We start from the raw sequence: 15,390 nt of genomic DNA on the forward strand, positions 1-15,390 counted from the left end.
CGCATCTTAGGGACAACCCTGGCTGGTGCCAGGGAGCTGTGACTGCACAGCTAGGATGCGTTCTGACCATGGCCCTGTCTGTTTCAGGGAGTGTAGCTTTACCACTGTGCATTGAAGTGCACCAGTCAAACATTCTGTGGAAAATTTACTCTCCCCTGTGTGTCCTTAGATCTGTCTTTTGGTACCCAAGCCTAAACTATATGCTATCTGGGCCTTGAAGAAATGCTTACTCCCTGATGTCCTGGGCCGGGCCTTGCACAGTTAGTGGGGAATGGCTGTGTTTAGGGACAGTTGAGATGTGTCATGCTTAGGGCAGAGACAGGGACATTTTGCTCAGTGTTTGGCTGCTGCTGCTCTCTCTGGCAGGATGGATTCCTGCACAGTTGCTTTCTCCTCTGCTCCTGGTCTAGCCCTGAGAGGCACCCAAGTGTCTGTCCCTGTTGTCGCTGCACACGTGTGGGTGAGCCCTGCTTTCTGGTGATTTCCTGCCTGCTGTCCCCGAGGGCTCCGTGTTGGCCCCTGCTCCTGTTGACTGGTCATCTTCCTGACACCAGCGCTGCTTGCTCCCCCTACACCTCAGGAGCGGTCCCTTTCAGCCTTTTCTCCTCCAGTGACAGCACCTGGAGTGTTTGCAGAGTGTGTCATCTGTGCCCTATCCACAGGGGAAGGTGTCCCTGCAGAGCCCAGAGCTCAGAGCCTGCCTGCCTGCCCTGAGGCTTCTTCTGGGCTGGGCTGCATGCATTGTCTGGTTTTTATGGGGACATGTGTCCTTTTTCTTACCTCGTCTTCACTTTCTTTTCTTTCCTCTGGACAGGGTCTCCTGTAGCTCAGGTCGGCCTTGACCTTTTCCTCCCATGTGCTAGCATTGTCCGCAGGTGTCACCACACCTGTCTGTCCCTGACATGTCTTCTATTTAAATGATCTTTCTTGCTGAAGTACACAGCATGCATACCAGGCAGCCACCACAGAGGTGCAGCTCAGGGCCTGTCACAGCGGCCTCCCAGAGCTACCTAACCCCCCGCTGTTACCCCCAGTGCCACCCCGCGTTCTTCTCCATGTTCCTGAGTTTTTGTAGCTGGAATTACCTGTGTCGTGGGCCACCGTGTCTCCTTGCATGGGTCCTGTGGGCAGGGCCCTTGTTGGCTGCTGCCTTCTTAGCTCCTGGAGCTTAGTCTCTGTTCTGCCAGTAAGAACTTGCGCATTTGCACTTAGCAGTCACATGGTGTGCCTCGAGCCAGCAGAGTCGGGATGGATGTGTCTTAAATGGTCTAATGTAGCTCGGGATGCCCTTGGACTCACAATGCCCGATCCTCCTGCCTCCACCTCCCAAGTCCTGGGATTGTAGGTGTGCACCACCACTCTGGCTCTCCACGTATGTGTCTGTCTTCTATCTTCTGTAGGTGACCGCGCTGCATACTGCAGAGCAGCTAACAAGCGGGTCATGGATGTGATCCACTCAGCCAGGACCCGACAACAGTTGCTGCATGCACAGACCTTCCACAGTGACTCTCTGCTGAGTCAGGAAGAGGCTGCGGCTTCTGGGGACCGGAGACCAGCGCTTGACACCTGGATTTACCCCCTCATCCAGATGAAGCCCTTTGAGATTCAGATAGATGAGATAGTCACCGAGACCCTGCTGACGGAAGCTGAGCGGGGAGCTAAGGTCTTCCTCACCACTGGCTACTTCAACCTGACCCAGGCCTACATGGACCTGGTGCTAGGCACTCGAGCCGAGTATCAGATCCTCCTTGCCTCCCCAGAGGTCAATGGCTTCTTTGGAGCCAAGGGAGTGGCTGGCGCCATCCCAGCTGCCTACGTGCACATTGAGCGACAGTTCTACAGTGAGGTGTGTGGCCTGGGGCAGCAGGATCGCGTCCAGCTTCAGGAATACTGGCGCAGGGGATGGACCTTTCATGCGAAAGGTACGTGGGGCGGGCCAGAATCCCCCCTTGGGGATGTTCCACACTCTTGTTGACACAGACCTGGGGCTGGGGTGTTTGCGAGTCCATGTGGGAAAGAGCCCTCTGTGTGTGCTGTCTGTACAGCAGCCGTCACACAGGGAGTCGGCACTGTTTAGGGGATTTATTTACTTGGGCAGAATACTTTCCCTTTACGTGAACACAACTTTAAAAATGGAAACCACTTGGTGAATATTCCTTTTTTTTTTTCTTTTTTTGGTCTGGGGACCAACCCCAAGGTTTTTTGTTTTTTGTTTGTTTTGTTTTTCAAGACAGGGTTTCTCTGTGAAATAGTCCTGGCCGTCCTGGGAACTAGCTCTGTAGACCAGGCTGGCCTTGAACTCACAGAGATCCTCCTGCCTCTGCCTCCCGAGTGCTGGGATTAAAGGTGTGCACCACCAACGCCCGGCTATTTTATTTTTTAAAAAACATTTATTTGAGCTGTGTAGTGGTTGTGCACACCTTTAATTTAGTACTCAGCAGGTAGAGGCAGATGGCTCTGTGAGTTCGAGGCTAGTCTGGTCTAATAGTGAGTTCCAGACAGCCAGGACTATATAGAGATACCCAGTGTCGAAAAATAAAAGAAACAACCAAAAAAACCCATCACATTTATGTGTGTGTGTGTGTGTGTGTGTGTGTGTGTGTGAGAATGTGCGCGCGTGCCCATGTGCCCCTGCTCGTGCACGTGCGCGCATGCATGCGTATGCTGTTGCCCGCTGCTGTGGCCCAGGTTAGAAAACCCTGGGGATGAGGTCTCTCCTACCAAGTAAGTTCCATCAATCAAAATTAGGTTTTCAGGCTTGGTGGCAAGAATCTTTACCTACTGACCCATCTCACCGTCCTTTGTTTGTGATACTGGGATGAGTCCCTGTGCCTTGTGCCTGCCTCAAATACTCTACCTCTGTGTGAACTTCACCTCAGCCCCAAACAGTGCATAATACCCCAAAGACTGGCTCCTCCCCGGAAGATCGCATCCAGCTGGCCCTGCTTGTGCATGGGAGCTCATTCCTGCCCAGGCAGGTTACGATGTTTGTGTGGGAAGCACACGTGGGCTGAGAGAAGCCTGTGGTCAGGTATCTCTGGGCAGGGGGAGCTGACCATAGGGTGTGTATGAAAGTCTTGTCAGGTTGGCTCAGTCCCTTCTGGGAGTGACCAGAGGCCAAGGGTGGGAAACACAGGGAGAGCTGAGCAGCTGGGCACAGCTAACACTGTGGCCTCAGGCCCTAGCCCAGCCTGGCAGCCGGGCCGGGGAGACGCTAGTCCTAGGCCCCTCCCTACTGCAGGCGTCCCCGCCCCACTGATAAGCTTCCCCGTGTGTGGTGACTCCCCAGTTACACCCAACTGGCTTTTCCTGTGTTTCGCCTCGCCTTTTCCCGGACTGTGCGTTTGCTCTTGACCCTGCTCCCTCCCTCCCTCTTGCCTGCCCTGATGTGTGTGTGTGTGTGTATGTGTGTGTGTGGGGGGCTTGTTACCTGTGGAGGAGGAGGAGGGGCGGGGAGAGCCTTGTATCTGGAGCCTAGACTCGTGTGTGCACTCGTGTGTGCATGTGAAACGGTGGTGGAGTCGAAAGCTTGGTTCTGAAATAGGGTCTTATTGTGGCCTGACCTTGCTGTGCAACTGAGGATGACCTTGAACTGTGGACCTGAGTGTTGGGATTAAAACCAGCTTGAAGCAGTTTCTTCTGAGTAGGGTCTTTGCCAGGAGTGAGAGGTCAGAGGTGGCTGCTGTCTGTGGTGGGTCCCAGCTTTTTTCTGGCACTCCTGTGGGCAGCTGCAGTGGCTTCATCGGTATGGGATGAATAAGCAGTCCGCAGGGTCGCTGTGGGTTTTGACGGTTGGTGCAGTGGACTATTTCCTGCAGGCCTGCTCTGGATACAGGACGTGGGCTTGTTTGTTTGTGTCTATTTTGGGCTGGTGGAAAACTCTTGCTGATTACCATGGAGCTGGTGTCAGGGTTCTCTTGCACAAGCTCCAGGCTTGGGCTGGTCTCCACTATTCCTGCTCCCAAAAGGTTTCAGAGGAAGGATAGCCTGAGAAGCCAGGGCACTGCATTCTAGATCCACCCGGGTCCGTGTCCCTCAAGAGATACTACTTAGCGGAGTAGCTTTCCCCAGGGATCAGGCACGGGATTCGAGGAGGACCCTGTTGGACTTGTTAGTGGCTTAGCAAGGAAGCCTTGACAAATGACCACAGCAGTCCCACTGTGGGTCTCTTTGCAGCGATGATTCAGAAGATGGGCTGGCTTGCTCTGTAGCGTTTGCTGGGGTGCTGGGTGTGACCTTAGCGGTAGGGGCAAAGGTAGGGATGTCCAGCCTGCGGTGCACAGAGACGTAGGGTTGGATCCCTCACTGCTCCTCTCTGCTGCTCAGATGCCCTCTGGGAAGCCCACTGCACGGCAGTTGGCCGCTGAAGCAGCTAATAGAACTCACCCATCACAGGCTTAGCTCATCTTAACACACTTTACTGTGACAGGCCACTGGGATCGCCCAGTGTGTCAGCGTGTGCCTTGGAGACGTCTGCAGTGCCTGGACACAGCAGGGCAGTTCCCGGGCTAGTGTGTGTAGTGCCCATCAGTCCACAGCCGGGGAGGGCTCCTGGGAGGAGGCTTTCTGAGCAGAGTGGATGACAGCTACAGTGTAGGTGGGGCTGATGCCTGGAGCCCTTGATGCATCGTCGTCTTTGGCCTTGTCACCAGCACTGTGAGCTGTGTGTCAGTTGGCAGTGGTCCTAGCCTAGCCACACAGGATGCTGTGGCGTATTGAGGGTTCCTCTTCCTGTCCGTCTAAGCTCGGAACCCTCAAGAGTACAGTGACTTGCTGCTGCCACCAGGGGCCAGGGCTCCATGTTCCCAGGTGTAAGGTGAGGGCTTGGGTAGGAGCTCAGTCCTGGTGAGTTGCCCACAGTCAGAGGAGCCACTGCAGTCCTCGGCACTGGGGGCCTCCCTGCCCCAGCTGGAATATGGTGTCTACTGAGTGTGTCTTGCTCTCCCACCACCAGGAAGCTAAGTGTCTGTGAACGCCTAGGTGTGCCGCCCTAAGTTGTCTGTGTGCACGTTTGTTGCTGTACCTCTAGCCCTGAAGGGCAGCTCTGCTCTCCCTGAAGGGCAGCTCAGCTCTTGGCTGGAGAGTCCTCGGGAGTAGGCAGCGGAGCACAGCCAGGCCCTGGTGGCTTTCCAGGCTCTGTGGCTGGGCCTGGAGGAGTAGCGGGAGGCTTCCAGGGGCTGGGGTAGAGCTTGACTGCATCTCAGATGCTTAGCAGGTTTGTCCTGGCAGGTGCTGTGGGGTCCCTGGGTCCCACCTGATCGGACGGAGTGTGAGAAGTGGCCTAGGGCACAGGTGTGTGTCAGTCCAGTGAAGCAGCAGGGACAGTGTTGGCAGCCCCTGTGTGAGGTACGAGCGTGACGATCTGTGTCTCAGCTCTGCCCTGTGGTGTGCCGCCTGCGATGTTATTCAGGCCCTCGTTTTTACTTCTTGCCCCGAGCACGACACGTGTCCTGAGAGCTGAGCCTTGTCAGGCAAGGGCCGCACCCTTGATCACTGTGCACTAAGCTGCATTTGCCCATCTGTTTGCCAGGCCATGGGCTCAGCAGGGGCATGCCTGGGGGATCAGAAAGGACTGTGCATTTGGACTGGTTTCTTCTGGATGAAGTGTTGTACATGAACAGAACCTTCTGTGGTCAGGGATCGCTGTGGATTGAGAGACTTTGGGCTGCCCAGATGGAGTCTGTTAATGACTGACTGGATGCCATTATTTTCATTGTCTTCCCGACAGGCTGGTTGGCATCTTGCCTGAAGGTGAGCTTTTGAGGCAGCCTGGCAGCCTCACCCTGTCATCTGGGCTCCACGTGGCATGGCTGTCACTTCAGGGTGGTGGGTACTGTGTGACACACATGGCCATCACGGGCAGTAGATGGCAGCCCTGAGTTCCTCCATCCTTCTTACACCAGAATGGACTGGTGCCCTGAGGGAGTGCAGGGCTGTGATGGCTTCTGTCTTCTGCTCTCTGCAGGGGTCTGATACTCTGGTGGGGCTGTGGGAGGAAGTGGATGGGCTACTGAGTTTCCCTTGGCTGCAAACCACCCTATCCCTAGTCCACTCCCCCAAAGTACTTTTTCCTTCTCCAGGCTGCTGGTTCCTGGAATTGTGGAGCTATTGGGCACAAAGGTCAGGCTCTGGGATGAGGAATTGGGGTCTGATGATCAGTTTATAGCCCTGTGCGGGAAATGGACTTCCTCCTACTGTCCCCACGGAGCCTCCCCCAGCCTCCCCTGCGTATGCGATGGAGGTGCATCTGGAGGGAGCCTGAGGGCACAGCTGGGGTCCAGCCCTGAGGGAGATGAGTCCCCAGAGCACCAGGCAATGGTGAAAGCCCCTGACTCGAGCTGCAGGGGCCCTAGCGGGCTGACCTCGTGGGCTTCTGTCATTCTCACTTTCCTTTGGATCACCAGCTCACAAGTAACGACACAGACACAGAGACTTATTAGTGATTGTAAACGCTTGGTCTGAGCTTAGCTTCTTTTTCTAACTAGTCTTATAACTGTTTGTGTAAATCTACGTTCTGTCACATGGTTCTGTTACCTGCTGTCCCATATGTCCGATTTGTTCCATTGGCATCTCCCGAGTTCTTTGATCATCTTCCTCTCCCTGCCTGGAAGTCCTGTCTATCTCTCCTGCCTTGTTATTGGCTGTTCAGCTTATTACACCAATCACAGCAACACATCCTCACAATGTACAACTACTCCTCAACAGGCTTCTCTGGGACTCAGCACCAGTGACCACGGCCTATCTCAGATGAGTGCTTCATCTGTCTCTCTGGGTTTAACAGAGGGTGCTAGTGTGTGTGTGTGAGTGTGTGAGAGTGTGTGTGTGTGTGAGGGAGGGAGGGAGAGGAGGGCAGGGTATTGTCTTGTGCAACATAGGCTAGTCTTGAACTCTTGATGTAGGCAAGGGTTCCTATTGTCCCCATTTTCCAAGTGCTGGGATTATAGATCTAGCCCTGGGTAGCCTGGGACTTGAATCTGTAGCTCAAAATGATCTCTGACATGAAATCATCTTCCCGAGTGTTGGGTTACAGGTCTGCACCATCATACCCTGCTGCTTATCAACTTTTTTTGTTTTTGTTTTTTTTTTTTTGAGACAGGGTTTCTCTGTGTAGATTTGGAGCCTGTCCTGGAATTAGTTCTGTAGCCCAGGCTGGCCTCGAACTTGCCTCTGTTTCCTCTGGCGTGTGCCACCACAACCAGCTCAACTTGTGTTTGAGACAGGCTTTTCTGTATCTCAGGCTAGCCCTAAACCTGATCTGTAGGCTCAGTCAAGGTGACTCAGAAGGCAGAGATGCTGCGCAAGCTTGGTGATCTGAGTTCCGTCCCCAGAGCTACATAGAGGTGGAAAGAGAGAACACACTCCATAAAGTGTTGTCTGACGTCTGCATGGACACTGGCATGTGCACCCCGTCCCCCATGTCTGTCACACACAATAGTCATCTTACCAACCAAAGCAAAGCAAAGCAAAGCAAAGCGTGATATCGTAGCCTTGGTGTCCTGACCTTCTGCCTCTGCCTTCGGAGTGCTGGACCTGCACTGATGCTGAAATCAAACAGAACTTATTTCTGCTCTGGGGTGGGGGCACTGGCGAGGGCCTTCTCGGGTCTCAGGTCACAGGTTACTGTGTTTGTGGCAGTGACATGTTTTGTGGTGAGTGCCAAGCCTGATAGCGAGTGACCTCAGTGGCCTCCTGTTCTGTCTCTAGCTGTCCCTGGTACCCAGTGCCCAGTCCTCACCCCAGACACCTTTCTTTTCCTTCCCAGACTATAGTCTGTTTTGCTGGTTCCTGGGATGGAGGGGGCATTAGGGCTAAAGGTCAGGCTCTGGGGTGAGGAGTGGGGGCCTGATAGTAGGCTAGACATGTCTGTAAAGCCTAGGAGCTGGGGCTTGGGGCCAGAAGCTCCTGAAGGCCGGCCTAGGTTTTTTTGGGAGTCAGTGTAGGGAGCAGCTGTTAGACCTTCCCCAAGGGTCCTAGTGTCTCAGGGCTGGTGCTTAGGGAGGGGCTAGAAGAGAACCTTACTCTTCGTGTTTGGGGACCAGCCTGGCCTATGAGGCGAGGGTGGCCCCTCTCCTCTTTGCACAGGAGCAGGAGGGTGTTTGCCGATTGTCCCAAACAGAGCCAGTGTGGGGACAGAAGCGATGGGCCCCGCAGGTGGAAGGAAGTATGCTCAGCCTTCCGAGGCTGCTGGGTTCCTGTCTCGGGGGCTCCTGTTCTGGGGAAAGCCGAGGCGGGACAGAGGGAGGGTTAAGTACATGAGGAGCAGGCATGGCCTGGATCCTGGGTAGGGTGAGCCCAGCCTTCTGGAGCAGAGCTATCCGTGTGGGGGAGGGGAGGGCCACCTGCCTCTCTGGCCTTGTGACTTGCCTGCTAAGTAGAGGCCTACTATAGAGCAGACAGGTGGCTTTGATATGGCCTGCCAGGGCAGGGCACCAGTCACAGGAGTAATGGAAGACTTTGTCAGCCCTTGTCCAAGGTGTTCTTGGAAATTCTATTGTGCGTGGACAGCAGTGTGTGTGTTCCATGCAGGTCAGGTGTCCACGATGCTCATGCATGTCTGTGGGCCAGGGTCCTGTTGATGGAGAGGCTGTGGTAGGAGGCCACAGGGAGCTGGCCAGGCAGGCATGTGGAGGTGCATGAGTGCCTGGTGTCCCTGGAACTGATTGCATTTTCCCAGATAGGTTTTTTTTTGGACTAGAATGGGGAAGGGTAGAGGCCAGGCCAGCCCTGGGGAGGGCTCAGGACTGGCCCTGTTTGTGGCTGGGCTATGAGATCCTCGTGGGCCTTGAGAACACGAAAAGGGTGCAGAACGGGGCCTGCCATGGCATACCTAGTGAGACTTAAGACTCTGCTAGAACCCATGACCTTCCTTACAGACATGTCCCATGTGTAGTGTGGTATTGCAGCCTTGTGGCACAGTGCCCTGAGGTGGCCACCTTACAGCAGGGCTTCTCTGTGGGGTACAGATGGTAATTAGGGGGTGATACCCTCCCGCTGTCCTGAGGTAGAAAAAATGGACAGCCTGAACGTAGGCAGACCTGATCCTACCATGTGACAGCCACCTCTGCGGTTAGATAGGGCGGAGCCCACCTGCCTGTTTGTTCAGGGTTCCCAGGAGGGATGGCAGGTTCTGGCCCACAGGGGACCGGGAGCTGCACCTTGCCAACAGCAGGCAATTGAAAGAGCTGGGCAGTGGCCTCCCTGGAGAGAGAGCAGTTAGGGACAGGATTGTCAGAGAAGACCTCAAGGACAGCATTGCCAAAGCTCCCTTGAAAGAGCCAGCACCCTACTAGGGACGGGAGCCACAGCGGACACGGCAGAGGGCAGAGTGGCCTTGCACTCAGCAGTCTGGAACACCTTGGTGGTAGTAGGCAGGCGGGCGACCCTGGTTCAGCCAGCTTCCCGACGCTTGCTCGCTCGCCCCTCTTGGCTGCTTTCCTCCTAGGTTGAGAGTATGTGGCAAAGACCTGGCAGATGCTGAGCTCACTTCCTGTCTGCACATTTCCTTTTCCTGCAGGCCTCTGGCTGTACCTGGCAGGGAGCAGCCTGCCCTGCCTCACGCTGATTGGCTCTCCTAATTTTGGGTACAGGTCAGTTCACCGGGACCTGGAAGCCCAGATTGCCATCGTGACAGAGAGCCGGGCCCTGCAGCAGCAGCTCCATCAGGTTTGCGGAAGGGGAGGGCAGGGCAGGGCAGGGCAGGGCTCTTGGGTGCATGGAGTGCAGCTGGTGCTGTCGTCCTTGCAGACATCCCCTGCCTTCGTTAGCTTAGACAGTGAGTGAGATCCAGCAGAGACACACAGACACAGACTCTGGGTCCCTCGGTCCAGGAGGAACCTTGGACAGCCAGGCAGGCCCTGGCCTGTCACACTGTCAGGATAGGCTTGGGCCTTTCCCTCTTTCCATGCCAGAAGAGACTACCGTGTCCTCTCTGGGACATGGCTGTTGCAGAATGGGGTCCACCCTTTTCTAAAAGTGAGGGTAAATCTCAGAGTTGGCCTTGGCTGTGGCCCTCCCCGTGGAGCAGGCAACAGGAAGCTGAGAATCCATGCATGGTGGCTCTCCTGTGAGTTCTCTTGCAGCAAGCTCTTGGCTTCAGAGCTCCCTGCTTTGCTCTTAGAAGCTTGCACCTTTGCAGGAGCCCCTGTGTGACTTGGACCAGATTTCCACTGGGGTCCTGGGATGTAGGACCCTTGCTCCCAGCCAGAGGTCAGGACCACCACCCATTACCCATTGGCTTTTGTTTGATTTTTTTTTTTTTTTTTTTTAAGCCTACAGCACCCTGTTTTCCCAGGCCATCTCCTGACCCTGCTTAGCTTCCAAGATCAGATGAGATTATCTGGCTAATTTTTAACTGTGTATGTTGTTCTGTGTGTATGAGGTGTGTAGTGTGATGCACATGTGCCATGACACCTGTGTGAAGGTTAGAGGTCAGTTTATTGACGTGGGCGGGACTGCCCTTTGTGCTGAGCCACACTGACTCTTAGACCCCAGTGTTGGGGAGTCATTGCGGCAGAGTCTCAGAGCCCTGGCTGATGCGCGAGGAAGTGAACGTGGCTTTGTTCTTTGGACTTGCTACTGTGTCTGGGAATCTTGTCACTGAGAGCCAGATGCCAGTAAGGGCTTTGTGACTGGGCAAGAGGAAGTGACAACAGCCATGCCCTGTGGTCAGTGGGGTGACTGGCCGTGCTAGCAGATTTCCTTCTGAAGAAAGGGCTTATGGCAAATGACTGAGGGAGCTCTCAAGCTGAGGGCTTCCCATCACAGGGCAACTGCTAGCCCTGGAGCCGGGCTGTGGGGGAGACGAGTCTCGACCACGGGCTCTCCTGGACTGTTGCCACCGGTGCAGGGAGCTGTGTGCACAGACGCATCCATGGAGAGAGCTCTTACTACTTCTGGCCCAGGCAAGGGTGAGGCTGGGTCCTAGTGTTGTTAACAAGACCCCACTTCCTGAGATGGGGAGCTAAACCCACTTCCTGGATCTTGAGACAGGCCTGGCTGGTTGTGGTCTGAGCTGATTTCTCAAATGACGTACTTGGGATAGTTTCTTCCCAAACCTATCTCCAGGGGCATTTGACGGTGGGAAGGTGGTGGCACATGAATATCGATTCAGGGTCTGTGAAGTGTAGACATGTGTTTCTAGATGGTTCCATTTGCTTCAGCATACTTGAAGGCCTGTAGCTGGCCTCCTGATTCTTGACCGACTGGCTAGGTGGTCCTGCTGCTGTCCAGCCCCTGGCTTATATTCTGCAGTCTGTGGTCCCTGCGCTCAGAAGGCAAGAGCTGCTGGAGTTCTCTTGGGACCCAGGGGAGGACCCTGTCTATATCCATAGAGCCTTGGAAAAAAAGAAGGCATTTTTACCAGAGCCCGAGTCCCTCCCCCGTAGTCAAACAATAAAAACAGACAACTTCCTGGCTGTGTGCAGAGGACACAGCTTTGCACTGTGACCTAAGAAAGACTCCCTGCACAGCACTGTGACCCTTCCAGCTGACTTCCTTCTCCATCCCTGTTGTGGCCTCTGTGAGGGCACCGAAGCACTTCTGGTAATCTAATGAAGTCTTGGTTGGGTGTTTACTAAAGAACAGAGCTGGAGCTGGGTCTGTGGAGACTTTACAAGCCAGTCCCCCTCCCCCAGACCAGAGCTGGCTCCTCTGCAGGCACAGCCCATAGACCCTTTGGCATTGGTGACCTGTGTAACTATCATGATGGGAAAGCCAGCTGTGGGGACACAGTTTGAAAGTTTGCTGTGGACAGTGGCTGTAGGTACTGCCTCGGTGATGAAGGCCCTGGGTCACCCGCCGCCTCTGTGTGGGCAAAGCCTCAGACACTGCTGCAGTGTCTGGCTGAGGTATCTTCTCATCCTCTGTTGGTCGAGGAACTGCTGAAGAATATGTCCCTTCCTGTGGATGCTGCCAGCCTGCCCTGGGAGGCGCGGCCAGGGCTCTTGTGCTGTTATTCGATGTGGACGCAGATGTGGCTCCAGCTGCTTAGGGACACGAGTTCCCCAAGCGCATGTGATTGAAGGCAAGCACGCATATCTTAGTTTTCTTCATAGTACCTCTCCTGTGTATGTGTGCACATGCGCACCTGCCATGTGAGTGCGGAGGTCAGAGGACAAGTCGAGAGGAGTCGGTCCTCTTCTACTGTACAGGCTGTTGGGCAGTCAGTGCCTTTATCAGCAGCTGCCTTTTAGAACTTTTGAGATGATTTCTCTTCATAACAGTCCTGGCTGTCCTGGAACTCACTCTGTAAACCAAGCTGGCCTCAAACTCACTGAGATCTGCCTGTCTCTGCCTCCCAGGTGTTGGGATTGAAGGTGTGCCCTACCATAGACTGGCTAGAACTTGGGAAACTTTAAACATGGTTTGCAACATTAGAAACTGTCTTCATCAGACTCATTGGAATTATTCTGGTTTTGTTCTGGGAGTCTATGGGGAGGCCTGACTCCCAGTCTTCCTTTCTCGTATATTCCAAGTCCAAGGAGCCAACCGCTGTGGATGGGAAATGCTTAAGAATTGCTCTTCTACCTGGATGTGCGCAGGGTTTGTCTTGTAGACCCTGAAGAGTGAAATGTAACACCATACATGGCATGGATGTATTGCATCTTATGTTTACAACTGCATTAGATAATTTAAATAACCCTGGGTTGGAAAGTCAGTGAGACAGGCCTGGACAGCAGAGTGTGTGTTGGTCTCATAGAGGACCCAAGTTTGGGTCTCAGCGCCTGCACCAGGAGGCTCACAGCTGCCTGTAACCAGCTCTAGGGAGTTGGATGCCCCCTTCTGGCATCTGTGGGCTCTGCACATATGTACTCATCTATGTGCCCACACGTGAGGGCTGGGCAGTGGTGGCATATGCCTTTAATTGCAGTGTTTGGGAGGCAGAGGCTGGCGGAGCTCTGTGAGTTCTACAAGAGCTAGTTCCAGGACAGGCTCCAAAGCCACAGAGAAACCCTGTCTCGAAAAAACAAAACAAAAAGTCTGTGTGAAAGGTAGGCCAGGTTACTTAGGCCTGTAATCCCAGCATTTCCAGAAGGTGACAAAGGTCTGCAAATTCAAGGTCAGCCGGGTAACTTAGTAAAATTCTGTCTTACAATTAAACAAAAACAGCAACAGCAGCAACAACAACAACAACAACAACAACAAAAAAAAAACAAAACAAAAGAGAACACGGGGGCTCTGGAGCTGTAGAGCACTCTGTTCTGTTGTTGGTATCTGCTAGGCTGTAGAGCACTCTGTTGTTAGTATCTGCTAGGCTGTAGAGCACTCTGTTCTGTTGTTGGTATCTGCTAGGCTGTAGAGCACTCTGTTCTGTTGTTGGTATCTGCTAGGCTGTAGAGCACTCTGTTCTGTTGTTGGTATCTGCTAGGCTGTAGGCGGAGTTGCCAGCACTGTAAAAAAAGACAAAAGCAGATCTACACGAGGATGTACATGCCACCATTTGATGGAGAGACTTGAGCATGTGCAGGGTTTGGTGTCTGTAGTGGTCCTGGGTCCCGAGGGACCAAGCTGTATGTTGTATCTGTCACTTTCCTCTGTGACGTCAGTCTGACGTGGCTTTGTCATCTGGGTTAATTCGTAAGCGAGTGTTGGATGTTTTCAGCCGTTCCCCACTGTAAATGTCTGTAGATCTTAGTGTGTGTGGGTGCAGGATGCTTTCTTGGGACAGACTCTGCTGAATGTCGCTTTCCATCAGCAGTGTTGGCCGGCACGCGCAGCGCAGTGTAGCCTGCAGTTTGCTAGACGGGGCGCTGCCTAGAAGAGGCACGTTTGCTGTGGTGGGGATGGAACTCGGGGTCTGTGCACATGCTGTGCTAATACTGTCCCTAACCGGAACTCACCCCAGACCCGTTTGCTATTTAACACTAATCCATTTTGTGAGTGGTAAACTTCTAAAATAGTTTCCCCAACAACTGGAATTCTCCAGCCCAACCCACAACGTGTAGAGATGGAGCTCCTTGGGCAGTCCTCAGGCAGCTGTGTGGGTGGCACCCTTGATCCGCCTGGTTCTTGGGCATCCATGTTGTGCCGGGTGGTGCTTTGAGGAGTCACAGGTGACCTACACTAGTGCCTGACTGTCCCTCTCTTCCTTAGGAGCAGGAACAGCTCTACTTGCGGTCTGGAGTGGTGACCTCTGCGACCTTTGAGCAGCCAGGTCGGCAGGTGAAGCTGTGGGTGAAGATGGTGACACCACTGATCAAGAACTTCTTCTGACGACAGGCAGGTGCTGGGGACTCAGTAGGCTGGGGCCCTGGGGCCTGTTCTGTCCCCTGCTTCCTGCAGTATTTGTGCTGGTGGACAGCGGTTAAGGCCGCCCATGGTGGGCCGGCAGCCTCTGTCCCCTTCTGCTGTCCCCGCCCAGGGGTGCAGAGAGGCCCTGGGGTAAGCGGGGGGGGGGGGGGGGGGTTCTTTCCTTCCCTGCTTTCTGCTGGACACAGCCCAGTGGCACACAGTGCTCTAGGGAGGAGTGTGCTGGGCTGGGGTGGGACACGACGACACATGACAGACAACCCCGAGGTCTCCCTGAGGTGCAGCAGGTTAGTGTGAGCCTGAGCCTGAGCACTGGGAGAAGGGAGTTGGGCTGTCTGCTGTGCAAACCTCTGCAGTCGCTGGCCCCTAATGTACCTTGGAATCTGTCTCTGCATCTTTGCTTCCTTCTCCTGTCCCTCCTTAATTTTTACTTTGAGACAAAGCCTCACTGTCCTGGCTGGCTTGGAACTCACAGAGATCCACCTGCCTCTGCCTCTAGTGCTAGGGTTAAAGGCCGCGCCACCACACCTGGTTCACATTTGGTGTACTGTCTCACAGCAGGCCACCTCTAACGCACTGTCTGTCTAGAAGCATAGAAGCCCACTTACCTGCCTCCTCCCCAGGGTCAGCCTTCCCCAGGACCGTTGCTTTTAGTTGCTAATAAGACGGCGAGCAGTCCCGCCCTGGGCAACTGTACAGCTTTCAGGACTGTGACCCAGGGCCAACTCACACAAGCCACAGGAACGGTCTGGAGAGGCTGGCTCACACAGCAATTGCCACCCTGCCTGCACTTTCTCCCGAGGAGTGAGCAGCTCAGACCTTTGGGAACCCTGGGGTAGATTCTCCCTCTGGCTATGCAGATCCAGCTCCCCGACCCTGACACCAGGACTTTGCTCCAAACCCCTGCAGGGAAATTTGTACTTTTTATTATTATTACTGTTCTGTTTCAGGCTCCAAAGGCAAAATTGGAAAAACTCATTTGTGCTTATTACCAGGGATTGGAACAAATTTTTTTTTTTTTTTTTTTTTTTTGGAGCCTTGCTGGCTGTGCAATCTGCTGGGGCCGCAGTGACCCCTCCTGGCCAGCAGAAGCAGTTGCCCAGTAACTAGGCCTGGCCTGAAAACTCCTCAGTCCCCATTTCA

General features: G+C 54.2%; 1 protein-coding gene across 1 annotated transcript in view; it reads left to right on the forward strand.

Annotated features, from left to right (window-relative positions):
* Pgs1 (phosphatidylglycerophosphate synthase 1) overlaps nucleotides 1-15,390 on the forward strand; it is a 32,386-nt gene that overhangs the window by 15,693 nt on the left and 1,303 nt on the right. The window contains exons 7-9 of the mRNA XM_051181491.1: nucleotides 1,401-1,922; nucleotides 9,515-9,663; nucleotides 14,092-14,217. Of these exons, the coding sequence (XP_051037448.1) occupies nucleotides 1,401-1,922; nucleotides 9,515-9,663; nucleotides 14,092-14,211 (791 nt within the window). The 3' untranslated portion in view covers nucleotides 14,212-14,217. The remainder of the gene's footprint in view (nucleotides 1-1,400; nucleotides 1,923-9,514; nucleotides 9,664-14,091; nucleotides 14,218-15,390) is intronic.

Source organism: Phodopus roborovskii, unplaced genomic scaffold (genome assembly GCF_943737965.1).
Source record: "Phodopus roborovskii unplaced genomic scaffold, PHOROB, whole genome shotgun sequence".
Lineage (NCBI taxonomy): Eukaryota > Metazoa > Chordata > Mammalia > Rodentia > Cricetidae > Phodopus > Phodopus roborovskii.